General features: G+C 37.9%; 1 protein-coding gene and 1 long non-coding RNA gene across 2 annotated transcripts; both read left to right on the forward strand.

Annotated features, from left to right (window-relative positions):
- Positions 1-16: 16 nt before the first annotated feature.
- aknad1 (AKNA domain containing 1) lies at positions 17-17236 on the forward strand. Its single transcript, XM_088320902.1, has 17 exons — positions 17-95; positions 1687-1899; positions 3088-3929; positions 5030-5131; positions 6180-6350; positions 6422-6481; positions 6542-6675; positions 6745-6880; positions 8623-8720; positions 8832-8984; positions 9814-9917; positions 10003-10063; positions 12583-12759; positions 12829-12911; positions 15108-15234; positions 15295-15433; positions 16942-17236. The coding sequence occupies exons 2-17, from the start codon at positions 1725-1727 to the stop codon at positions 17119-17121; spliced, it is 2742 nt and encodes a 913-aa protein (XP_088177028.1). The 5' UTR covers positions 17-95; positions 1687-1724; the 3' UTR covers positions 17122-17236.
- Positions 17237-19794: 2558 nt separating this feature from the next.
- On the forward strand, positions 19795-23503 carry LOC148376273 (uncharacterized). Its single transcript, XR_015853061.1, has 3 exons — positions 19795-20218; positions 22849-22946; positions 23014-23503. It is a non-coding gene; the product is annotated as an uncharacterized LOC148376273 (long non-coding RNA).
- The last annotated feature ends 364 nt before the right edge of the window (positions 23504-23867 follow it).

The following is a 23867-nucleotide window of genomic DNA, read 5'->3' on the forward strand; positions in this document are numbered from 1 at the left end:
CTTACAATCTAACGCCATTCGTTGACTATTTATCCCAGGCAGAATGTTTTTATATTTTTTTAATTGACTTTTTGGGAATGTCCTCATTACCTTGGGTAAGTACGTCACTACTACCTGAATAAGTGTATTTTTTTTAGTATTTAAATGCAGAAAATAATTTGGATTTTTTTTTGTGTAGTATACTTGTTTTCATTTTATAATTTAGCCCAACATATTCTGCCAGGCAGAATGTACTTATATTCTTTTAATTGACTTTTTAGGAACATCCTCATTACCTTGGGTAAGTACGTCACTACTACCTGAATAAGTGTATTATTTTAAGTATCTAAATGTAGAAAATAATTGGGATTTTTTTGTGTGTGTAGTATTCTTGTTTTCATTTTATAATTTAGCCCAACATATTCTGCCTATACCTGGATTTTCTTATATTCTATATTTACTTTTTAGGGACATGCCTATTTCTTGAGTACCTTTTTTTAAACTATTCGAATTTAGAAAAGTAGTGTGGATTTATTTTTGTGTTGAATCTTCTTGTCTTCATTTTATAATTTAGTACCATATATGCTGTATACATTTGGGATGTATGTTTTCTTATTCTTTTATTTATTTTCCAGGAGCATTCCTATTACTTGAGTAACAATGGATTAAAGGATGAAATAAGGGATTTTTTTGGTTTCGCATTCTTGTGTTCAATTCATATTTTAGTGGCATATACTGTATGATGTCTATTCATGATTTAGATCATTTAAATCATTCACAATCTTCCCAACCAATAGAAAACAATTTATAGCTAATTGTAATTCACTGCATCATTTAAATCAGGAAGGAATAACAAAAACAAAGAAGTACGAAGAAATAAAATGAACTTAAAAGAAATAGGGATAAGGAAAAAATGAAAGAAGAAGACTAAAGAGAAAAAGGATAGGAAGAAGAAAGATAACTTTTTTTTCCTCCACTGCGTTGTGAAAGACAAATGAACAATTATCGTAAATATTTTATTTCTGTTATCGCTTTTAAACGTGGCCCTGCTCACTATTAGGTTCAGGCGGCAATTACTTTTTCACATAAGATAGGTTTTCATATTCTGTGCCTTAATAAATGGAATCAACATTTCAAAATTGCTTTTTGGATTGTCTTTGTGTGATATTAAAATTGGTTTGATGATCTAAAACCTAGGCGGCACAGCAGCTGAGTGGTTAGCACATGCGTGGCACAGTTCTGAGGTCATGGGATCAAATCCAGCTACAAGCCTCCCTGTGCTGAGTTTGCATGTTCTCCCCGTGCTTGCATGGGTTTCCTCCGCCCCCTCTGATTCTCTCTCAACTTCCAAAAACATGCAAGTCAGGTTAATTAACTGGTCCAAATTGTCCCAAGGTGTGAATGAGCAATCGAGTTGTCTGTCTCTGAATGCCCTGAGACTGGCTGGCCAACAGTTCAGGGTGTCCCCTGCCCAATGCCCGAAGATAGCTTGGATGGCCCGAGCACCCCCGCGACCCTACTGAGGATATGCGGTGCAGATAAACCCTTGTGATCACTCGTTGGCCTTGTACAAGCAGATGTTTCAGTAGTTGATAGTGCCTTTTCAACCTTACTTATAAGTAAAACCTGGTAATAAAACAGTAATAATTTGTTATTTTAGAAATGCAGATCAAACTGTAAAGGATTTGTTCAATATTTTTACATCAGAATTCAGAAGTCTTTCTCACAAAAACGGCTTGTGGGTCATGGATGGCGATCGAGACGATCCTGATATTCAGCAAGAAGGCAAGACGACTTTGTTGTGGGAAAAAAGCATCCAAAAGAGAATTGTGGTGGATCTCAGTGAAGATGAAAGCCTGTGCCCCAGCCGATTGCAAGATTCTACTTCAGCCAAGTCTGAAGACAGTATTTGTTTCAGTGGTAAATAATTTTACAATATTTTTCCCCACTCATTTTTAATTACAGTATTTTGTGAAATAATCAACAGATTTGTCTGATTTTGAATTATTGCATGCCTCAGCACTCCTAAAATGCTTTATGTTTATGCTACTATTCCTGTTTATAATAATTAAACAGGGATAGGCACTTAAAAGCTTCGGCTTAAGCCTACTCCCGTTGGGCACATGTTTAACTATTGTACTACAGCTATAGTTTTGCAAATAGTTTGTTTCCTTGTTTCAATCAATTTCTGATTTACAATTTCAAGAATGAATAATGACATCGAAGTACAATAAAATGTTTAAATTATAAAATACATATTTAAACTATTTTAACAATGTTTTTTTGAGAAAATGCTGAAAAGATGTATCAGATATTAATGCAATTGCATGCTGAAGTCCCACTTAAAATACCAAGAAAAGTTTAAATGCTTAATAATTAAAGTAATTGATTAATTTTTTTAAATTCGGAATATTTTTTTTTGTCATTTGCCTCAGCCGTACTAAAAAATACTTAATACTGAAAAAACTTCAGTTGGAAATAATTTCCACTGTTGGTCTAAAATAAATCACACACTATAAATTAATATGAATTAATTAATTAAAAATATTTATATTAAAGTAAATTGTTAATTTAATTTTACATTGTTAATGATAAAAAATGATAAAATGAATTAATTAATCTTTAAAAAATGTCAGTATAAAATCATCCATTAAATTCCTTAATAATTGATAAGATAATCTGCAGATTTGTTTTCTATTTAAATGATTACATGTCTACGTCCCACAACAAAATACTAAATACTAAAAAATGTTACAGTTCAAAACTGTTTTTACTGTTCAAAATAAATTAATTATTTAAAATAAAATAAAAAAGAAGAAATTAAGATAATTAAAGGAAATTGAAGTAATTTAATTAAAATAAAAATAATTTAATAAATGAATTAAAATAAAAAATTTTTTACTTTTTTGATTATCTGACTTATATTTTATTAAATGATAAAATATTTAACTGATAAAATAATCAACTTATTAATCCGATATTAAAAATAATCAAATGCCGCAGCCTTGTTTAAAACGCTTTGCAGCAGATATGTGGACTTCATGAATGAATTTTGAAAAACAAAAAAAAAAACAATGAAGGGGAAAGTGACAGTTTCTTCATTTCCAGATGCCTCAGCTTCTGACAGTATCATTAAAACAAGTGAGCTAACGAAGCACGGTAGCGACTTGCAGAAGAACAAAATTCTCAGCCAGGCAGTTGAAGACGACCTTGGACAAAACACCAGTGACGAGGACCAGGAGGACCTCCCTTACGACGGCAACATCAGGAGTCTTTATATCGACAACATGGAGGATTGCCAGTGCAACCTGTCTTCTGCTGGGACGGAAGATCGCTCTACACATACTCACGTAGAGACAGAAAAAGCATTAGAGGACGAGGAGGGACACCGGATGTTCACCAGCCCTCCAGTGGACATCGAGAAGATGCTGCTGCGACATTTCACCAGAGAGGAGCTGCTGCAGACCGGAAGGCTGATTGAAGCCGAGACCCTTCCGGATGTCTCGCTGCTGGAGAGCTCGGACGACATCCACGAGAGCATCTCTGCCAAAGACGCGACCACGAGCTGTGTTTCTGAAGAACTTTCAGCCTCCAGAGAGGAACATTTGGAGGACAACCAATCAGAGAGTGAGGAGTCAACACAAAAATCTGAAGTACCTCAAGTTGACATCATGAAAGTGTCACATATAAGTAGAAGTTCCATCGGCGAAATCAAATACGGCCAAGGTCAGGTCCACTACCCCCTCCCGGACTTCTCCAAGGTGGCCCCCAAGATAAAAATCCCAAAAGGGACCAGTGGTCCGGTCAGGCCTGTCTCCCAAGGTCCAAATCCCCTGATCCGAACACAGTCCTCCCCGGGGATGTTGCAGCTGGTCAGCAGGGTCCTGGAAGATTCTGGACATCAAGTCCTCAAAGACACAGAAGACCAGGAGAGGTCTGTCTTAGGACAGGTATAGTTGACTCCAATGGACCCACAGGAAATGAATATGGACATTGAATTTTTTTTTTTTTACACACACTACCCAAATAATTCAAAGAATTTTGTTCAAAGAAAAAAATCAATATCACCTGTTTCAATATGGCAAATTCCACAAATTCATGCAAATTAATACCATACACTTGTGTAAATCTTTTCATGTATGGAGTGTCAAATAAATTCTGACAAAAATAGTGAAACAATGATCAAAGGAAAACAGTGAAGCTCAAATTAGGTCACTTGATCAAAGAATAAAAAAAAAAACTTTGGTATTTTACTTTTTATCCTATTTTATGCAATTAGTGAAAATCTAATTAAGTGGAATTATAATTCAAAATCCATGCAACCATAATACATTAATAAACATTCACATAATGTCTTTTTCGAGTCATCCTTAGACATCTGCATAAAGGCTGACCCAATTTTCCGCAATGTTTCCTTCTCTAGCAACTCACGTTCTCTAGCAACTCGCGTTCTCTAACCCTAACCCTAACCCTAACCCTGACCCTAACCCCTAACCCCTAACCCCTAACCCCTAACCCCTAACCCTAACCCTAACCCTAACCCCTAACCCTAACCCCTAACCCCTAACCCCTAACCCCTAACCCCTAACCCCTAACCCTAACCCTAACCCTCTCCTGCAGGCAATGCCTCTCCGTTAGCCGCTATTGTGAATGTATGCTGTTCCATGCAAGCAAAGCTCCTGAGTTCTTTAATTCCGCTCTGCGGTTTTTCCCAATGTTTTCTTCTCTAGCCACTCCCTTTAGCCACTTGGCTGAAGGCTCTGGCTGCATCTATATTAATTGTTATGTGCTTTGTGTTTAAAAACACTGTTATCCTTTAGCACAAACCGTTGTCATCTTTGAGAAACTACAATCCCTATTATTTCAATTACCTGCTTTCATTCCTCATGTTATTATGCTGAATAAGATAAATTCTTGTCCAAATATGCCAGTGACAATCTCATGAAGTAGATGAAAATTTAAAATCTGAAGCCACCATAATTCATATCATGATTTGATGTTTTTTTTTTTAACTATTATGTTGTTTGCCATATGATGTCTTTTTCAGCAGGGTTCTGACATCTTCACGCTGGCTGTCCCAAGAACCTCTAGTGAGGCTGCAAACACGCCGGAAAGTAGACCGCTTGTTTCCATGGAGACACACAGGGGTCAAGTGACAAGTTTCATTTTACACAAACATCTTCTCGGGACCGCTTAAATTACACTAAAGTCACCCACTGTTGTATAACTCTAACATCATTTAGAATCCCAATCATATTTTGAGTTATTTTTCCTTTTAAATGTTCATTATCAAGTCCTTTTTTTGAAGGTATATTGTTGCATTTCATATGTTTGATACAGAGCCTGCAATTCCTCGTTTCGTCAGAGGTGGCAATCATGAGTAAAAAGTAAAAGACTCCACATTACACATTTTTAAAGCCCCGGAAGGTTTTATATAGCGGCCCCGAATGGTGTGAAAATACTTCATTACTTCAATATATCCTTATTGATTTAAATAATAATCAAAAAACTATGCACTACCTCATAAACATGGTTTTAAGTTCAGATCATTGAAAAAGCTGATGTGTGCGGCAGTTAGCTTATTTCTAAAGACCTCAGAATAACCATTTTGCGAAGCTAGCTTGTCCCAGTGGAGCTTTTAATGACAACTTAACGTCCACAGCTTAGACAGAGTTTTGTCAATTTCCACTTTTCCCACTGTTTCCTTCTCTGGCCTCTCAAGTTAACCACCGGGCTGCAAGGTATAGCTTGCCGCTAGCCGCTAATGTTCTTGGCTTCTCAGGGTAAATAAGTCACTGTCACTTGCTTTCGACAGATGAGTGTTGTGAAAGTTCTTTGTCACGTTCGTTACATTAATATTGCATTAATGATCGAGGCATCTTCCGCTTTTCCACTGTTTCCTTCCCTAGCCACTCATGTCAGCCCTTTCACCTAAGACTCTGACTTCCTGATAACCCTTATTGTAAATGTTTGCTTGTTAGTTTCATGTAAATGGGCCTGCTCTTGCAATATTTTCCCGGCCTTTTTAGATACTCCCACTAGTCGCTCCACTAGCTCTCGGGGGAGATTAACACCAGCTTTCCTATCAGTGGAGGAAAAATATATCGAAGTAAGGACTTTTGAAGTGCATCTGCTTCCTATGCATATGCTTCACCTCCATTTTAAACTACAGACACCTCTAGTGGTCAATTTTTACACACTGTCACTTTAAGACATATGTATTTTTTTATGCTTCAGAGAAGATTGTCAAAAATGCGAAAACAGCCGAGCAGGAGGAGATACACACCGACACATTTGATCAACACAGCACCAGCGAGGCTGGCAAAATGACGGCTGAGCTAACAGCTGTCATTTGCCACTTCATGAAGACGGTCAGTTGTAAAAAAAAAAGAAAAATAAATCCAATTTATGACCGACTCTTACTAAAACCAATTCTATCAAGGTGCTTGAGTTTAAACGGACTGTTAGCGACAATTCTGTTGGCAGGACCGAGCAACAAACGGTGGGTGGTGGTCAATAGGCTAACAATCGCTGTGTTCTAAGCTAACCTGTTCCTCGCCAGATGCTGAGGAGCTTGATGGAAGCGCAGGACCAACTTGAAAGAGATTACATGAGCAAGAAAGAAGAGCACAGAGCTTTGCAGATGCAGAATTATTTAGGCCTGAGCAGAAACGTCGGGATATTTGACCCTGACAGGTGCGCCCCCTATGCACCTGAGTACGTTCTGCACGTTTTGCTATGATGGACTCATTGTTCCATTTGTAGGCAGGTGGAAGGAGATATTTTTAGGACGGGGATGCAACTTGAGGATATTAAGGAGATGATCGACAAAAACACGCACGAGCAGATCATCACACAAACAATAGACAAGCTATCAGGGATGGCCGCACCACTTGACAAGGTTACTTTTTTTGGGCTTTGGTTTGCTTGTTGATCTTTATATGAATTTATTTTGGGGGCGTGCATTTTTCTTTGTTTTTTAGGATGTTTTTTGTTCTATGTTTAGGGGTATTTTTGTTTTGTTTGGTTTTTGATTTGTCGTTAGTTTTTTTACTGTTCATGTAGTCATTTCTTTTGTTTTTTGGGGGCGAGAGATTTCGTTTTTCTTTTTACTGGGGGATATTTTAAATGTTGTTGTTTGTGGTTACTGGTAATATTGTGCCTTTTTTGTAATAGTTTTTGGGGGTTATTTTTCTTTTTCCCTTTGTTGTTATTTTTTGTAGTTTAATTTTTGTTTTGTTTTTGTTGTTGTTTTGTTGTTGTTTTGGGGGAGTTTTTGTTTTTTGGAGTGTTTCAGCGGGGTTGCTTTTGTGCGTTTTTCTTTTATTTTTGTCAAGTCCAGTCATGTTATTTGTGACGCCCTTAATCACAAGAAGTCTCAAAGGGCTGCACAGATCAAAGACTTATACAGACTACAGACTACAGAATATTATTCCACAATCCCCTGATCGAAAACCTACATGGGGGCAAGGAAAAACTCAAAACCTCAGCCTAAGGAAAACGGAGAAACTTTGAGAAGGGACTGCACATTAGGTAATATCCCTTCCAGGATGACCAGGCTGCAATGGCTTTTGCAATATAAAGAGATAGCCAACTCGAAAAATAAGCCATTCATAAGAGTGTGTTTTAAGCCTAAATTTAGAGACTTCCACTGAGGTTGCAGTCCAAATCTCAGAGGGCAGAGCATTCCACAGCACAGGGGTCCAAATGGACACTGCTCTCAAAACCTGTGGATCTCTTTTTGGCTTTTGGGATCACTAGCAGACCAGTATTTTCCGGGTGAAGGCTCAGCGCAGGAACATGGGGGGGGGAAATTAAAATTGAAAAATTAGGGCTCAGAGATCATATCTAAACCAAGTCCTATCTGAGAGTTAGGATCTGAACCATGAGAGGACAGTTACTGAGAGACCAATCCATTTTTCCATCCAACCTAGTAACAAACTAGGTGTCGAAGGGAGCACTGAGGTCCAGCAGCAGCAACAGTGATGAAGCGCCGGAGTCCATTGCCAGGAGAAGATCGTTGGTAACCTTAACTAGGGCTGTCTCAGAAGTTAGCCTTGAATCCTGACTGCATTAATTCAAAAGAGATTATTCTCAATAGATAAAACGATTCAGTTGCTGTTGGACACCTTTTTCAGTAACTTACAAAGAAACTTTTTTATGGTTCTTTTAATTTATTTTTATTTTTTTGGGTTATTTTTTTGGAGGAGGGTGATTAATGTTGTTTTTTGTTGTTTTTAGGTTTTGCAGTTTTTGTTTTTATACATTTTTTATTTTCATACCTTTTTTTTGTTTCACTGTGTTTTTTTTATTTTGTTTTTTGTTTTTTTTGTTTGTTTGTTTAAGTTTTTGTAATGTAATGTAATGTTTTTTTGGGGGGGAGTCACTACAACTTAACTAAAAATCGGTTACTCCCGAAGTAATAAAAATGTACTTAAGGTTAAAGGTAATCAAGGGTCTGGATTATTTACAATTTAATACGAATTATGGAAAGTGCCTCGTGTTTAAAATGATCAAGCAATTATGGTATTGGGCTCATCAAATAAACAAAACTTCTCACCACGTGTGGTTGCGTGGAATTTGTGCACAGTTGGGTAAAAATAAGTCAATGAGTTCTACAATTATGATGGTTTACTTTTGCAGATAAATACCGAGGCACAAGATGGCAAAGTGATTCGAACATCCGATGACATAAAGGAAAGTAGCGAGCTCGTAAGCGATGACTTGGTTCAAGTTGGCAGGTGACGAATATTTCATCTTTTATTTTTGTGCAAACGGGGTATTACAGTCTTGATTTCAGCAAAAGTGGAATTTATTTGCATTTTTAAGTATTAATAATATTCCAACTGCAGTGAAAACCAAGATGGACCTGACAAAGATGAAAATCTACCTCCCTGGATTTTGCCTGCCCAGGCTGCTGCATGCAGGGAGACGGATAGTGGTTTTGGGAGCACCAACTTGGATCAATTTAGTGGAAATTTGACGCTTAATCCTTCCGTAGAAAGGTATTATTAGGAAAGTAATACTATTCACTTGATCTTCCCCTTGAACATTGTTAAAAAAAAAAATCGTCATTTAGAAAATGTTTTATTATTTGAAGCTCGATGATGAAAAAATAGCTAAAATCACTATTTTTAAAACTACATAGTAATTTTATCTTTTGATTTTTTTGAATTCCCTTAAAAGTCAGTGATAAAGGGGAAAAGTGTGAAGCACATTGTAAAGCGCTTTGGGAGGTCTTCATTGACTTGAAAAGCATTATATGAATGCAGACCATTTAAATTTACATTTATAAAACCAAAAAAGGTGAAATGATGATTTTAAAAAATGACAAATCTATTGAATTCAATTTATTTAAAATTTTCTACTTGGAACTCAGTGTTAGGGGAAAAGGCTGAAATCCTGATTTTTACAATTAAAAATTAATCAAATGTATTTGATTTTTCATGCTCTTGGAGGCCAGTGAGAAAAAGAAAAAAAAGTTGTTTTTCTCCTTTGAGCTCAGTGTTTAAATGCTCAAATCATGATTTCTAAAATTGTTAAAAAAATCAATCCAATTGATTTGATGTTTTATCTCTCAGCTCAGTGATTAATAAAGGGCTCAAATAATTATTTCTAAAATGAGAAATCCATTAAAACTAATTTTTTTCACCCTTGGGGCTCAGTGTTGGAAAAAAAGGGTTTGAATCGAGATTTCTAAATGGATAAATCACTTGAATTTATTTGAGTTATTTTGCCCTTCTACCTAAGCGTAAAAAATGATTGATTGAAACTGCTAAAATCTTGATTTCTAAATTCACAGATTATGTTTTTTACGTATTGTCTTCTTCACAGACTGCCAAGTGACAAACTTCATACTACTGATAGTAAAAGCTCCTCCCTTAATCTGCCCACAACTGTCCATCCGAAGGACATCGGCACCCAGCGGCATCCTGGTGGTCCGTCCTTCATTTTAAATTTTGGAGTTTTATTGAATTTTGTGCTCCTGCTCGCCTAAATCAAACAATCTCTTGGCTTCAAAAGCTTCTCTGAGCCCTGCAATGGAAACAGAACAAAGAAATAAACAACTGTGCGCTTGTAACAGGTCAGTATGAACAATTAAATAAACTTCCTTTTAGCAAATAATTGAATAATAATGTAATTAGTTAATTAATTAAACAAATTTTCACTGGAAAATATTTGGAAAAAACGAAAAAAAAGAAAAACTAAGACTTAAGGGTGGTGGTCGCAACTTGAAATGTTACTACTCTCTGCCACTATCTCTGACTTAAAGCCATGATCACAGCCTCTGTTGGGTCATTCCTCAAGTATAAACTATTCTTTTTTTCTCTTTTGGGGGGTTTAAGTTGGCGTTTGGACTGTATATGAAACAGGCATTTTCTTACTTGTAGCATTTTTAGGCTACACTAACAAAAGAAAAACCTGGCAACGAGCATGAAATCACTCTCAAGTCAAGTCAGGTCAAGTCATGTTTATTTGTATAGCCCTTAATCACAAAGAGTCTCAAAGGGCTGCACGGGCCACATATTATTGCGAACCACAGACTATTATTACACCATCCCCTGATCTAAAACCTACATGAGGGCAAGGAAAAACTCAAAAACCTCAACATGAGGATAAAAAAGAAACCTTGAGAAGGGACTGGACATGAGGTAATCCCCCTTCCAGGATGACCAGGCTGCAATGGATGTTGCAATTACAAATAGTACAGAGATATTGTTTGTCAACATAAAATATAGGTTATTCATACGCTATAAAATAGAAGTGTGTTTGAAGCTTAGATTTAAACATTTCCACCCAGATTGCAGATCGAATCTCAGGGGGAAGAACATTCCATTCTTGAAAAATTCTTCTTGGCTCTTGGGATTACTAGTAGACCAGCATTTTCAGAGCAAAGGCTCCGGACCGGAACATACGGGGAAATTAAATCTGAAAGATATGAGGGAGCAAGTCCATGCATGATTTTGTATACTACCAACAGAACCTTAAAATCACATCTTAAGCTGACAGGGAGCCAGTGGAGGTCAGCCAAAACATTATAACATTTATTTTTGTTTATTATTTATTATTTACTTTTTATTTCATTCTTTTCTCTTTTCCTTTTTCTTTGTCCTTCCATTTGTTGAAAGACAACACATTTTCCATGATTGACATTTTTTTCCTCTGTTCATTAAATACAAGGTTACAAAGAAATGAAGATCAACAGCTTTGTAAACAATTGAAAAAAATCAAATGGAAGGACACCACCGCGGTGGTTGGCAGTGTTCATTTTACCTCTCAAAAGTGATGGGTCCCAAGGACTCGCATGCTCAAAAATCTATGTTATCGAGGTTGAAATTGTTAATCGGCGACAAATATATAAGTAAATATATATATCTATGTCTATTCCGTTTTAATCATCACACTTAATTGGTAATACAAAGCAGTTATCACTTCACAGAAATATTGTACATTATACAAAATAATATTGCTGAAATATTAGTCTATATATTCATGCAGTTATAATCACTTCAGATTTTTCAGTTCACATATTCTTCGTGGTTTGCTCTCCCGCCACAGTTGTAATGCCTTCTCAAGGTCCAATTGCAGCAACGGAATTTCCATAGCTAATTTGTGGTTTTCATTGTCGTTGTGCCGATCCAATGTGCTTTTCTGAAAGTTTGTATAGCGAAATGATTAACGCAATCCAGTTTTTTTGTCACGGTGGGTGCACACATCACAGAACATGTAGCCTCCATTATCATCCTCCTCATAGCGTAACCAGGAATATAATTGAGTCCATTTTGGCAGAAAAGTCCTTTTCTTGCTAGGAGTATTCTTTTGTTTATCTTTCGTCGAATCGTTTGCTTCAAAACACGTGTTTTCCTTGCCTCCGCGGTCTTCTGAAGAATTTCTCCGCCGTTTTTTCGTGCCAGAATTATTGCCGTTGTTACCACTTTATGTATTAAGTTTCGACTTATTACCGACACTGAAGAAATTACCAATTTTTTGTTGATTTGCACCGAATACCAACTGCTTTTTACGGAGGCATACTTCTCTTTCACTCGACAACCACCAAAACAATGACGTCATCTCGAAGCAACGAAATCTCGTTTGCCAAGATTGGCGCGAGACCAAAACAACAATGGCGGATCTGCCTGACGAAAAGTTTGGAGTGCGGTAAATCTTTGTTAAAAAAAAAAAAAGTAATCGGGTAATAATGACAATTTGGTGTCAAAACATTTGCGTCTCGGGAACGCACGTTGATTTGACCCAATGTGTCCCCACAGGGACGTGGGCAAACGAGAACACTGGGTTGGTGCCAAATGAGGGGGCACAGGTGATTCACATCGTTCATTATGACACAAAAGTAAACCAAAAGTAATCGACAGTAATCAAGTCACATAACTGTATCATTATAGTATTCAGATTACTTTACAACTTTCATTTTTCAACAGGTTACTACTAACTGCATCGGATTGCATTTTTAAAGTAATCCCTCCTACCCATTATGTTGATGATGTGGTGTAATAGTAATCTGTAGTATGTACAGCCCTTTGAGACTTCTTGTGATTAAGGCCTACACAAATAAACACGACTTGATTTGACTTTGTGTGTGTCCAGTGAGGCAATCCTGGTCTTGCAGTTGGAAGTTTCCAGATTGAAGAAGGACCTCGAAGAAAGTCTGGCCCAGTTGCCTCACCTGGCAAGAAAGATGGATTCCCTTGCCTCCAAATATCGGCAAGACCGCCGGGACCGCCGGTCCAAGTTCAGAGACGGGTCCTCCTGCAGGCTATCCAAGTAAGAAGACGACGATGCAGTGTTCTAAATAAAAAAACAACAAACTAATTTCGGTTCTTTAAACTCTAGCTTGCAGAAGTTCGCTGGCAGCAGACAAAGTCTGAACAATAATGGCTGGATTTTGACCCTTAAGGACCGAAGAAAGAGCAAAGGTTCTCCATTATTTGTTAGCAAGGTTCTCTTATTTGAAAAAACAGAAAAAACGAGAATAACAGTAAATAAATCAATCGAAATAAAGAATAAAGAATGAAGAGTGTAATAGAATAAACAACCCACATTAGTTGCAAAAGTTCCAGATTCTTATTAATATAGAATTGTTTTAAATGTAAATTTATAAAAATATAAGCAAAAATTGACAAGATAAATACAATAAAATAAAATAATAACAAATATAATATGAATTATATTAATAATCATAATTTTAAAAAGTAAATAAAGTAATAATAAATACAAAAATATAAAATAATAATAATACATAACGGAAACAACATTAGGATGGAACAGTTTTAGTATTCAACACCCACCTTGAGGGATTCCGATTAAAGTGTTCCCCTCAATTTCTTGTTGAATGAATCGCCTTATCGTCATTATACAACAGTACGACGAAATTGGAGTGAAACGTAAGACGAATTCAAAATATAAAAAGTTGGAAAAAGATTTTTAAAAAATATGTAAAAAAAAAAAGTTTAAAAAAATGCATTAATGAGATAAAAATCTAAAAAACAAAAACTATATATTTATACATTTAAAAAAAGAATAAAAGTAAACACTAAATTAAATAAATAATAATACAGTGATAATAAATAAAATTATATTTATAGATAATAAAATTAAGCGGGCGGAGTAGTTAGCGCGTCCGTGGAATAGTTTGGAGGTTGTGGGTTCAAATCCAGCTACCAGCCTTCCTGTGCGTAGTTTGCGTGATTTCGTGGGTTTCCTCTGGGCACTCCGGTTTCCTCCCATATTCTAAAAACATGCATTTCAGGTTAATTGGACGGTCCAAATTGTCCCTAGGTGTGAATGAGTGAGTGAGTTGTCTGTCTCAGTGTGCCCTGCAACTGGCTGACAACCAGTTCAGGGTGTCCCCTGCCCACTGCCCGAAGATAGCTGGGATGGGCACCCCCGCAGTAGGGTCTACTGAGGATAAGCGGCGCAGATAATGGAAGGAGGAATACAAATAAGCACTTAAATGGGGAGTAATTTATTCAAAACCACTTTTGATTGATTTAAATTAAACTAATGTTGTTGGTGTTGTATAGAGGGGAAATTCTGTAAATATTGGGTCGCTGTATTTTGGGAGTCTACGCTAGTGGATAGAGTAAATATGTGTGGGATACATACCTGTCAACCTGTCCGTTTTTGCCGTACAAAGTGCCTTTATTATGCATTTTAAGACGTGTACGACGTACAAGAAAATCTGTACGGAAAAGCGCAAATTTGTCAATTATGGGTACCATCCGGTATACACCGACTAAGACGAAACGGCAAATTAATCAAGTCAAACGAGTTCGCCGCGGTAGCCTTTATCTCGGTATCGTTTTTTTTCGTTGCAAACGAAGCGGGCGGTTTGATGCTACTGTGCGCATGCTTCTGCTGCCTGGGGATTTCATGTGGTAGTCATGTAGAGAAAGGAAGTCCGTCTCTTTTTAGGGAACCGGCTTTTTCGGCTCAACTCATTAAAGAGACCCGGCTCTCAGACGTCTCACTTGCTTTGATGCATTATATTATGAATCATTATAGTTGTATAAAGAAGTTAAGAAAAAATAGAATTATAAAAGGAGAAAATGAAAAAAGACAGGTTTGTGGTTATCCCTTTAATCAGTATATTACCAACAATAATTGAATGCAGAAAATGAATTAATAATTTGAATAAGGCCCTGCAACAGGCTGGCAACCAGTTCAGGGTGTCCCCTGCCCACTGCCCGAAGATAGCTGGGATGGGCTCCAGCACCCCCGCAACCCTATGAGGATAAGCAGTGCAGATAATGAATTAATTAATTAATTTGAATAAGAAAATGTATTATTCTACCTAATTATATTTGCATGTATTTTTTCCTTCTACAGTGAGCGTCCAAGCTACTTAATTTTTTAACTTTTTTTTAAATAAACCTCATCCATGTCGACCAACTCAGTATCTCACAACAAAATGTTAATTAACAATATACATGATATAACGAAACACATGTACAATATAACATGTTAAACTACATAAATAAACACGTTTGAAAAAAAGAATATGATGTAAGATTATTTTGTATTTTGTAAGGAAAAATACGACAGTTTGTAAGGTAATGGAGCCCTGGAGCTTGACAGGTATGGGGATAACTTTACTTGTGTTATTTCTCCAGAAAGTGATGAGACGTCCTGCTCTGAGGGGAGACTGCATTTTGATAGTATGCCTGTAGATGGCGACAGAAACAAACAAAAGCCGTTGCTCCAGGTGGGCTACAGCTCCTCCTGCAGTTTACCCGCCAGGTAAACAAACCTCTGCTCTCTGTCTCTGCTTCCGAATCTCAACGATCCCGTTTTATTCAGCTATAAAGTGAGGGAACGGCCATTACGCTTGAGCGACCATCGCAAGCGTTCCACCCAATCGGACACGGCGCTGTTGCCTAGCGACGTTTTCTTCCAACGGACGCCATCCCCCGTCGTTTTCCGGAGACCAGGAAGCAAGGTGGAATTTCTTGCAGGGGGTGGGAAAACTAAGGCCAGCGGGCCACATGTGGCCCGTCATTCTTTTCAATCTGGCCGGCCAAACCAAAATGGTCAACAATGGCAATATTTGTGATAGTGAATAAAGCACTCATAATAAAAAAGTATTGTCCATTTGTGTGTCAAGGCCAAATTACTATAAATCGACTACAAAACTAAATATCAAATTTATTGCATAAAAACGGGGGACCTAATATATCATTTGTTATTGGTTTCTGAAAAGAAAAACATACTATAGAAATACTATACTATCTATTACACCAAATTACTACAACATACAATTCGTGTAACATTACAAAAATACTAAAGAAATACAATAATAATACAACTATGGAAATTCTCCAAAAATACTCCAGAAATACTACAAAATTACGATGGAAATACTTCAAAAGAACTTCTAAAGAAATACAATAAAAATACTACGACAGTAATTCCATAATACAACTACAGTAACACTACAAAAATACTAGTCAAGTTAAGGTACACTAGAAATTTCTCCTATGGAAATATCACAGAATTCTGTTTCATGTTGACAATATCTGTGTATTGCAACATCCGTTGGAGCCTGGTCATCCTGGAAGGGGCATTACCTCATGTGCGGTCTCTTCTCAAGGTTTCTTCATGTTGAGGTTTTGGAAGTTTTTCCTTGCCCTCGTGTAGGTTTTAGATCGGGGTATTGTGTAATAATAGTCTGTAGTTTGTGATAATCTGTGCAGCCCTTTGAGACATCTTGTGATTAAGGGCTATACAAAAAAACTTGACTTGACTTCAACTTCTAATGGATAAAACAGGAGACGATTGAACAGAATAAGGGCTAAGCCTTAGCCTTTAAGCCGTCATTTAGCCAAAGTCAATGTTTGCAACTTGCTCAAAAGTGATTTCTACAAGGTATGGTTGGTGGGTGGTTGGATCCCTTGACCACTGGGGTGGTAGGGGCACCATACCAGCTCAGTAGCCTAGATGGTAAGGCGCCCGCTTTGAGACTGGGAGGTTCGGGTTCGCGCCCCGGCCGAGTCATTCCTAAGACTTAAAAAGTGGTCGGCGGCGCCCTCTGTTGGCTGCGGCTGCATCGGCTCGCTACAACGGGTCAGGTGCAATCGACATTTCGTTCTGTGTACATTGTTACACAGAATGACAATACAAGGAAATTATCATTATTATTATTATTATTTCCTGTGGTGTGTCTTGGGCAATTACAGCCTGGTGGCACCCATCCCTCTCCAGGCCAACAAATGTTTCCACCCTGTGCAAATTAGATACAAACAAATAGATACAAAGTCGATTTAGTAACGTTTGCGCTAGCTTAGGAGGGACATTTCAAACCAGGGGGACAATTTTTGGCACACCACACCACCGCCTCTCGTCGATCACTTCAAAAAGCCGGCTTATAGAGCCGTCTCATCATCAATTCCTTTAGGACTTCTGTCACAGGAAAAATCTTGAGTTTTTTGTTTTACTTTTGTTTCTGAGGAGGAAGAAATGAACAGGACTCTGGACCGAGCCATCGAGGCCGCTCGCAGCATGAAGCGGACTACGGACCGCATGGCCCGCAGGCTGACGGCCGACCTGGCCGAAGCTCGACATTCAACTGCGGTGATGCGAGAAACTTTGCAAGGATTCACACAAAACGATGGCATTTTCTCTCCCTAATATACATCACTTCTGTTTTGCAAAGAATAGTGATGTCATGAAAGCGTTTTCTTTGAATGCGATGGACCGTCCATGTACAGCATCAGATAGGCAAGGTCATTGTATCTTTGAACAACAATAGTAAATCTATATTTATTCTAAACATTCCAATAAACTATATTTTCTTGTCATTCTAGTTTTTGCTTTTTTATTTTTGTTTTCATAGTCTCAGAAATTGAAGTCCAATTGTTGTAATCTCAGCATCAGATTGTCACAGACCAGAAACGGACACAGGACTCAATAGCGCTCCTTTTCTCAGTTTTTATTTGTAAAAAGAGGGAGAGTAAGGCTTGCTTGTACAATCCGATGGCTGACGGATAACAGGAGCGAGCGGGGCGAGAGTGACACTTCCGTGTCGGACGAGGAGGAACGGAGACAGGCGGGAATAGCAAGTCGTTGGCCGGGACTGGAGTTTTAAAGGCGATATCGAGTTCGTAATCAAGGTCGGTAACAGGAGGCAGGCAGAATGGGGCGTAATCAGGTCCAAAAACAGGTCAGTAACAAAGATCAGGAAGGAAAAGGCTTAGCAAAAACAGGGTCGGATGAGAAGGCTAACTGAGCAGAAGGCAACAGTTCGCAACGATCTGACAGCTTCCAAGAGGAAGCCGGGGGTTTAAAAAAGGAGTGTCCACAAATCAGCTGTCCGGGCTGTCGGCACCAATTACGCCGCCGCAGCTGCGTTCAATCCGCAATGATGACACAGATTTATAAAGTAGTTGTTGTACACGCGTCGAAAATACTGACAGAGAACTTTATAATAATCCCCAAAAATATTCTACAACTGTCAAGGATGCACACGGTAAATTGGATTTAAGTTTTAAGAATATTAAATTTTGTGGTTATTTAGAGGAAGTTTATTTAATATGAAATTAAAAACCTTAAAACAGTTTAAGCATTGTTAAGCTAGCTGCTTTCATTTTAGCAATTAGCATTAAGGTTAAATGCTGGGTTAGCACTATTAAAATGTCTTATTTCATATTCAATGGTTATTTTACAAAAAAACATTTTAATACAAATAGTTAAAAATTTTTAAAGCATTATTAAACTTGCTAGTTTGGGAGTTGCTATTAGAAATTGATTATAAACTTTAAATGAAAGTAAAGCACTGCAAAAAATGCATGAGGGAGAATATGCAAACTCCACCGAGGAGGCTGCGGTAGCCGCACTTGAACCCTGGACCTCTGCACTGTGGGGGCGCGAGCTAACCACTCAGCTGCCGTGCCAAATGTATTTATTATTATCATCGTTATTATCACCATTACCATTACAAATATTATTACTACTACTACTACTACTACCGTAGACCAGTGTTTTTCAACCAGTGTGCCGGGGCACACTAGTGTGCCGTGAGACCTTGTCTGGTGTGCCGCTGGAATTTGCCCAATTTTATCTTTCCGAAAAATCAGGCCATCATTCAGTATTTATGCTATCTTGGGACGAGGAACTGTAATCGTCATCTATATCAGTAGGTGGCAGTAGATTTTTTAGAAACTTTTTATATACTAATTATCTGCTCATGAGGTAGCACAGTACATTTAATAACTTAATTTGTTCAACAAAGCGGTTTAAGATTGCACAGTAAAAAATAAAAACATGATAAAGCACATCGTTCTTTTTTATTTTAAGTATTATTTTCTTCTTATTATACACTAATTACCTACTTATGATGTAGTACAGTAAAATATTTGACATAACTTCATTTTCAAACATTTTCGGCGGACCGTGCGCCTCGGAACTTTTTTTTTATAAATAAAAGTGTACCTGGTTCAAAAGGGGTTGAAAAACATTGCCGTAGACCACGTGTGTCAAACAGGCGGCCCGCGGGCCACGACAGGCCCGCTAAGGGATTGGATCCGGCCCGCGAGACAACACCCAGAGAAGCGCAAGAGAAAAACAAGCTGCAGGTTGAAATATGTCAACTTGATGTTGGCAAAGCCAGGTGCCTCGAACAAAGACACTGTACTTGTATTTCTCTCTCTCTCTCTTTCTTTTCCACCCCTTTTCTCCCACTCTCTGTCTCTGTCTCTTTCACTCTGTGTCTCTCATTTTCTCTTCCTTTGTTGCTCTTTGTCTCTTTCTCTCTCTGTGTCTTTTAACCTCTTTTGCTCTAACTTCCTTTTTTCCTTTTTCTCTTTTCTTTTTCTCTCTTCATACCCTTCGCGCTTTCTTTTCTCTTTTCTCTCCTTCTGTCTGTCTATTTCTCTTCAAATTTCTTTCTTCCCCTCCCTTTCTTTTCCCCCTCTCTCATGACTTTTTATGTTTTGTTTCTCACGCTCTCTCCCTCTCTCTCTTTTTCTTTCTTTGTCCCTCCCTCTCTCCTCTTCCCTCCCTCTTTTTCTTATTTCTTTATCTCTTTTTTTCTTTCTCTTTAATCTACTAGTCCAGCCCCCGACAGAATGTTTGTTCTATCGTGTGGCCCCCGAGTTAAAATGAGTTTGACACCCCTGCTGTAGACGGACTACAAAGTGCCATTATAGGCAACTTGATGGCGCTCTAGTAACGCGGTGACTTTATATTCACTCAACGAAGAAGCGCCACACATCAACTCGACCAATCCGATCGTTTAACACCAGGAAATAAATTATGTTCAAATCTTAACCAGTGATGAACATGTTTGACTGAGTTGCTGCTCAACCCATAAGTCTGTGTTTTTTAAAGAAAATAAAAGTAAACTAATAGAGGGTTTACTTATTATAGATACGTTTTTATAACTTAGCGACGTCAACGCTAACTCCGTCGCTAAACTGTCACGAATTGTGACAGTATACACATTTTCTCAGTTTTTTTCTAAATGGACAAGAAATTCGCCTCATAACTTTTGGGCATCAAATGTGCAAATAAGTCGCACCGACGACGAGTTTTAAAAGTCTTTTTTTCGTCGTAATGTCGTTTTATTTTGTCTGCTGTTTGTGAGTGCAGGTCGCCGCTATTCTGTCTATCGACGTTGTCAAGTCCTTAGTCATGGTGTAATGGATCGAGGCCCAAATATAACGAAAGAAGGACGTCAGTAAATTGGTTGGAACAATTTTATTGACACTTTTAACAGCAAATAAACAATGTGAGGTTTGAACAATTTTCTCAACACTTTTAACATCAATTAAGCATATTCACAATTTCGTTATATCATTTTCTAACAATATGACGTTTGAACAATTTTTGTCGACATTTTTAACAGCAATTAAACACATTCACAATTTCATTATATCATATTCAGTAAATTCTTAACAATGAAGGTAAAACATCATATTTGACTTCGTGAAATTTGGTGTATGTGCTCCGGCAAACTGACTTGGTGCAATGCAACATATGGGAATTGTTTTCTGATTCCATTTCAAAATTCTTGTTGTCATGACCCCGAAAAATATGAAGAAATCAGTCACGTAAAACCAAATCCAGTATCAATGTTTCTAACAGCTACATTGACACAAACACAGATGGGAGCGGCAGTAGCTCAGGAGGTAGAGCGCTTGTCTTGGGATCAAGGGATTCCAGTTCGAATCCCGGCTCCTCCGTGTTACATGTCGAAGTGTCCTTGGGTAAGACACTGAACCCCTACTACCCCCAATAAGCAGGTTAGCGCCTTACATGGCTGCAAGGCCGCTATTGGGAAATGTGGAGCACATTGTAAAGCGCTTTGAGAAGTCATTGACTTGAAAAGCGCTATATAAAATGCAGATCATTTCATTTCATGTTATGCTAAAATATCAAACTAAAACATTAATTAACTATTTTGGTATTAACATGTTATTTGTCAAACAGGTTATTTCAAATATTGCAAAGCCAAGTCAAGTAATGTTTATTTGTGACGCCTTTAATCACAAGGAGTCTCAAAGGGCTGCACAGACTATTGTCACACCATACTCTCATCTAAAACTTACATGAGGACAAGGAAAACCTCAAAATGAGGAAAATGAAGAAACCTTGAGAAGGGGCCGCACATGAGGTAATCCCCCTTCCAGGATGACCAGGCTGCAATGGATGTAGCAATAACAAACAAGACGTAGATATTGTCAACATGAAATATAGGTGATTTATAAGGTTGCAGATCAAATCTCAGATGGCAGAGCATTCCACAGTACTGGGGCCCGAATGGAGAACGCTCTCAGACCTGCGGATCTCTTCTTGGCTTTTGGGATCACTAGCAGCATTTTCAGAGTGAAGGCTCCGGGCCATAACATAGGGGTAAATTAAATCTGAAAGATATGAGGGAGCAAGTCCATGTATGATTTTGTATACTACCAACACAACCTTAAAATCACATCTTAAGCTAACAGGGAGCCAATGCAGGTTAGCTAAAATCAGGGTAATGTGATCCAACTTACTTGTCTTGGTTAAAAGCCTCGCCGCAGCATTTTGTACCAGCGGAGAGTAATACATTACACTAATTGAGACGAGAGGTAACAAACACATCCATTATATCTGCATCACACTGGGGTAGCATAGGGCTAAGTTTTGCAATGTCGTGAAGATGAAAAATATTTGTTCTAGTAATATTCTTAAAAGAGGAACCTCAGATGTCATGTCATATGTATTTGTATAGCCATTACTCGCAGAGTCAAATATTACTGAGCATGGATATAGTTGACCGTTTTGCTGGGGAATGGACAACTATCACTCTGATAATTGTATTTTTTTTATTTTGGAGGTATTTTACACAAGTAAGTACATTGACACAAACATGTTTGTGTTTGTCACTTATAGGACAGGGTATGGAAACCTTTTCATGTGAACATATGGTTCTGAGATAAAACGCTGCCCGTGCAAATTTCCTCTGTAGTGTTTGAATACTGATGAGCTCAAGGTCCAGTTTAGTGCGTACATAGTCGAATACAAGCTGTTCAGTCCAGTATATAAAGGGCACAGTTTACAATTTAAAGTCACAGTGTAACACCAACTGACCCTGATTTGAGTTCAAATAGCCTTTAGTATATCCATCCATCCATTATCTGCACCGCTTATCCTCAGTAGGGTCGCCGGGGTGCTGGAGCCCTTCCCAGCTATCTTCGGGCAGTGGGCAGGGGGCAACCTGAACTGGTTGCCAGCCAGTTGCAGGGCACACAGGGACAGACAATTCGCTCACTCATTCACACGTAGGGACAATTTAAACAGGCCAATTAACCTGACATGCATTCTTTTGAAATGTGGGAGGAAATCGTAATGCCCTGAGGAAACCCACGCAAGCACGGGGAGAACATGCAAACTCCACACAGGAGGTTCGATCTCATGACCTCAGAACTGTGCTGCACACGCGCTAACCACTGCTCAGCCGTGCTGCCTCATTATTTTTATTTCATTATCGGTGTTCCGGCCACGGAGCACATTGCGTTGGAAGAAAGGAGAAAAGAGGCGGGAGGGATGGGGAAAGAGTGAGTTCACGTGCAAGCTTGAGGTTTTTGTTCAAGGATAAAAATGGTAAACGTAAGAAAATGACTTTCAAATACAGTCCAAAAGCCAACCCAAATCCCAAAAGATGTAAATAGATTTTATCTGAGCGCATCTAAAAGAGACATTCATGCACGCGCCATTCAAGCAGCTTTACAAAGGCTGCAATGATGATTTGAGCCAGAAGATGGCCTCAGCAAATAAAATATTTTAAAGTTACAGACGCCACCTTTCAACCGCAATTCGTAGTGCTAAATTCACTCATTTGTGCTGGTATGTGTACATTTTTTCCCTCTGTTTCCTCAGCTCGGAGAAAAACACTGTTTGCCCAGAAACTCAAAAACGGCAGCAAACGACTGTCTAATGTTTGCCAACCCTTTGAAATGCAATCCAAAAAGAGCAAGGTTAGTCCATCTATTGTTCCTACTCCTAAACTGTGATTTTACACTTTCTGCTGTCTTTGCTTCAAAGTTCAAGGAGACCTCCCGACGCAACCAAAATTTCTACAAAATGATACAAGACTTCAGGGAGACCAAGGAAATGACTCTGTTAACTATAGATTATGTGGTACATTTGTACAGTAGACCCACAAGATACGACATTAATCCGTTTTGGGGATTAAAAGTGGACATTGTTGAATAGCAGGCCATAGTAACCTATAGTAATTCACTAATGTGCTCCGAAACCCTTTATTCAAGGTGAAAACTTGTAAATTGCAAACAGATATTTAACCATAAAATAGTATATACTAAGTACTATTTACACTAAAACCTGCAAAGGTGCTTTTAGAGAACAAATGTATCTTTATTATTAATCCCACATACAGAAAATAGTTGCAGAATAGAATTGAAAAGCTTTAAAAACAAAGATTGTGGATTTGTATTATAAACAAGTTTAGCCACCATTTTTCTTCCTAATATGTGTAAACTGTTCCCTTGTGTTGTCCTCATTTTAAGGACCACCTTTGTACTTTTTCATGCAGTTTATATGGAAGTGTGAATAACAACACTTTTTGTACTGTTGTGGCCAATGTTGGAAAAGTCACAACATTTAAAGCTAAATAAAATATCATTTATGGGATTTGATCTGGGTTTTTAACAAATTGGCGCGTCATTTTGGGAGAATAGGAGTGTTAAATGTGAAAGTAAATATTCCAAAAGTTGTTTGGTTTAGTTTTACTTTTTTAAAAAATAAATATTTTTGCCTTTATGAAACTAAATATTTTACTAATCGGTTAGCGTTTAAATGACCGTAGTTTCCAGTCTTGTGGGCGGGGCCTAAATTGAAATACTTTTTATTGGTCTGCGGGAGGATTACTTTAAAAA

This window comes from Urocampus carinirostris, chromosome 1, assembly GCF_059441175.1.
Source record: "Urocampus carinirostris isolate Australia breed hairy pipefish chromosome 1, RoL_Ucar_1.0, whole genome shotgun sequence".
In the NCBI taxonomy this organism is placed as follows: Eukaryota; Metazoa; Chordata; class Actinopteri; order Syngnathiformes; family Syngnathidae; genus Urocampus; species Urocampus carinirostris.

Bases quoted from the DNA above. Each gene is read 5' to 3' on its own strand.
- aknad1 (XM_088320902.1), top strand. From the start codon at position 1,725: ATGGATGGCGATCGAGACGATCCTGATATTCAGCAAGAAGGCAAGACG. The intron at 10,064-12,582 runs GTCAGTATGAAC...GTGTGTGTCCAG, and splicing joins CAACTGTGCGCTTGTAACAG to TGAGGCAATCCTGGTCTTGC. The intron at 12,760-12,828 runs GTAAGAAGACGA...TTTAAACTCTAG, and splicing joins TCCTCCTGCAGGCTATCCAA to CTTGCAGAAGTTCGCTGGCA.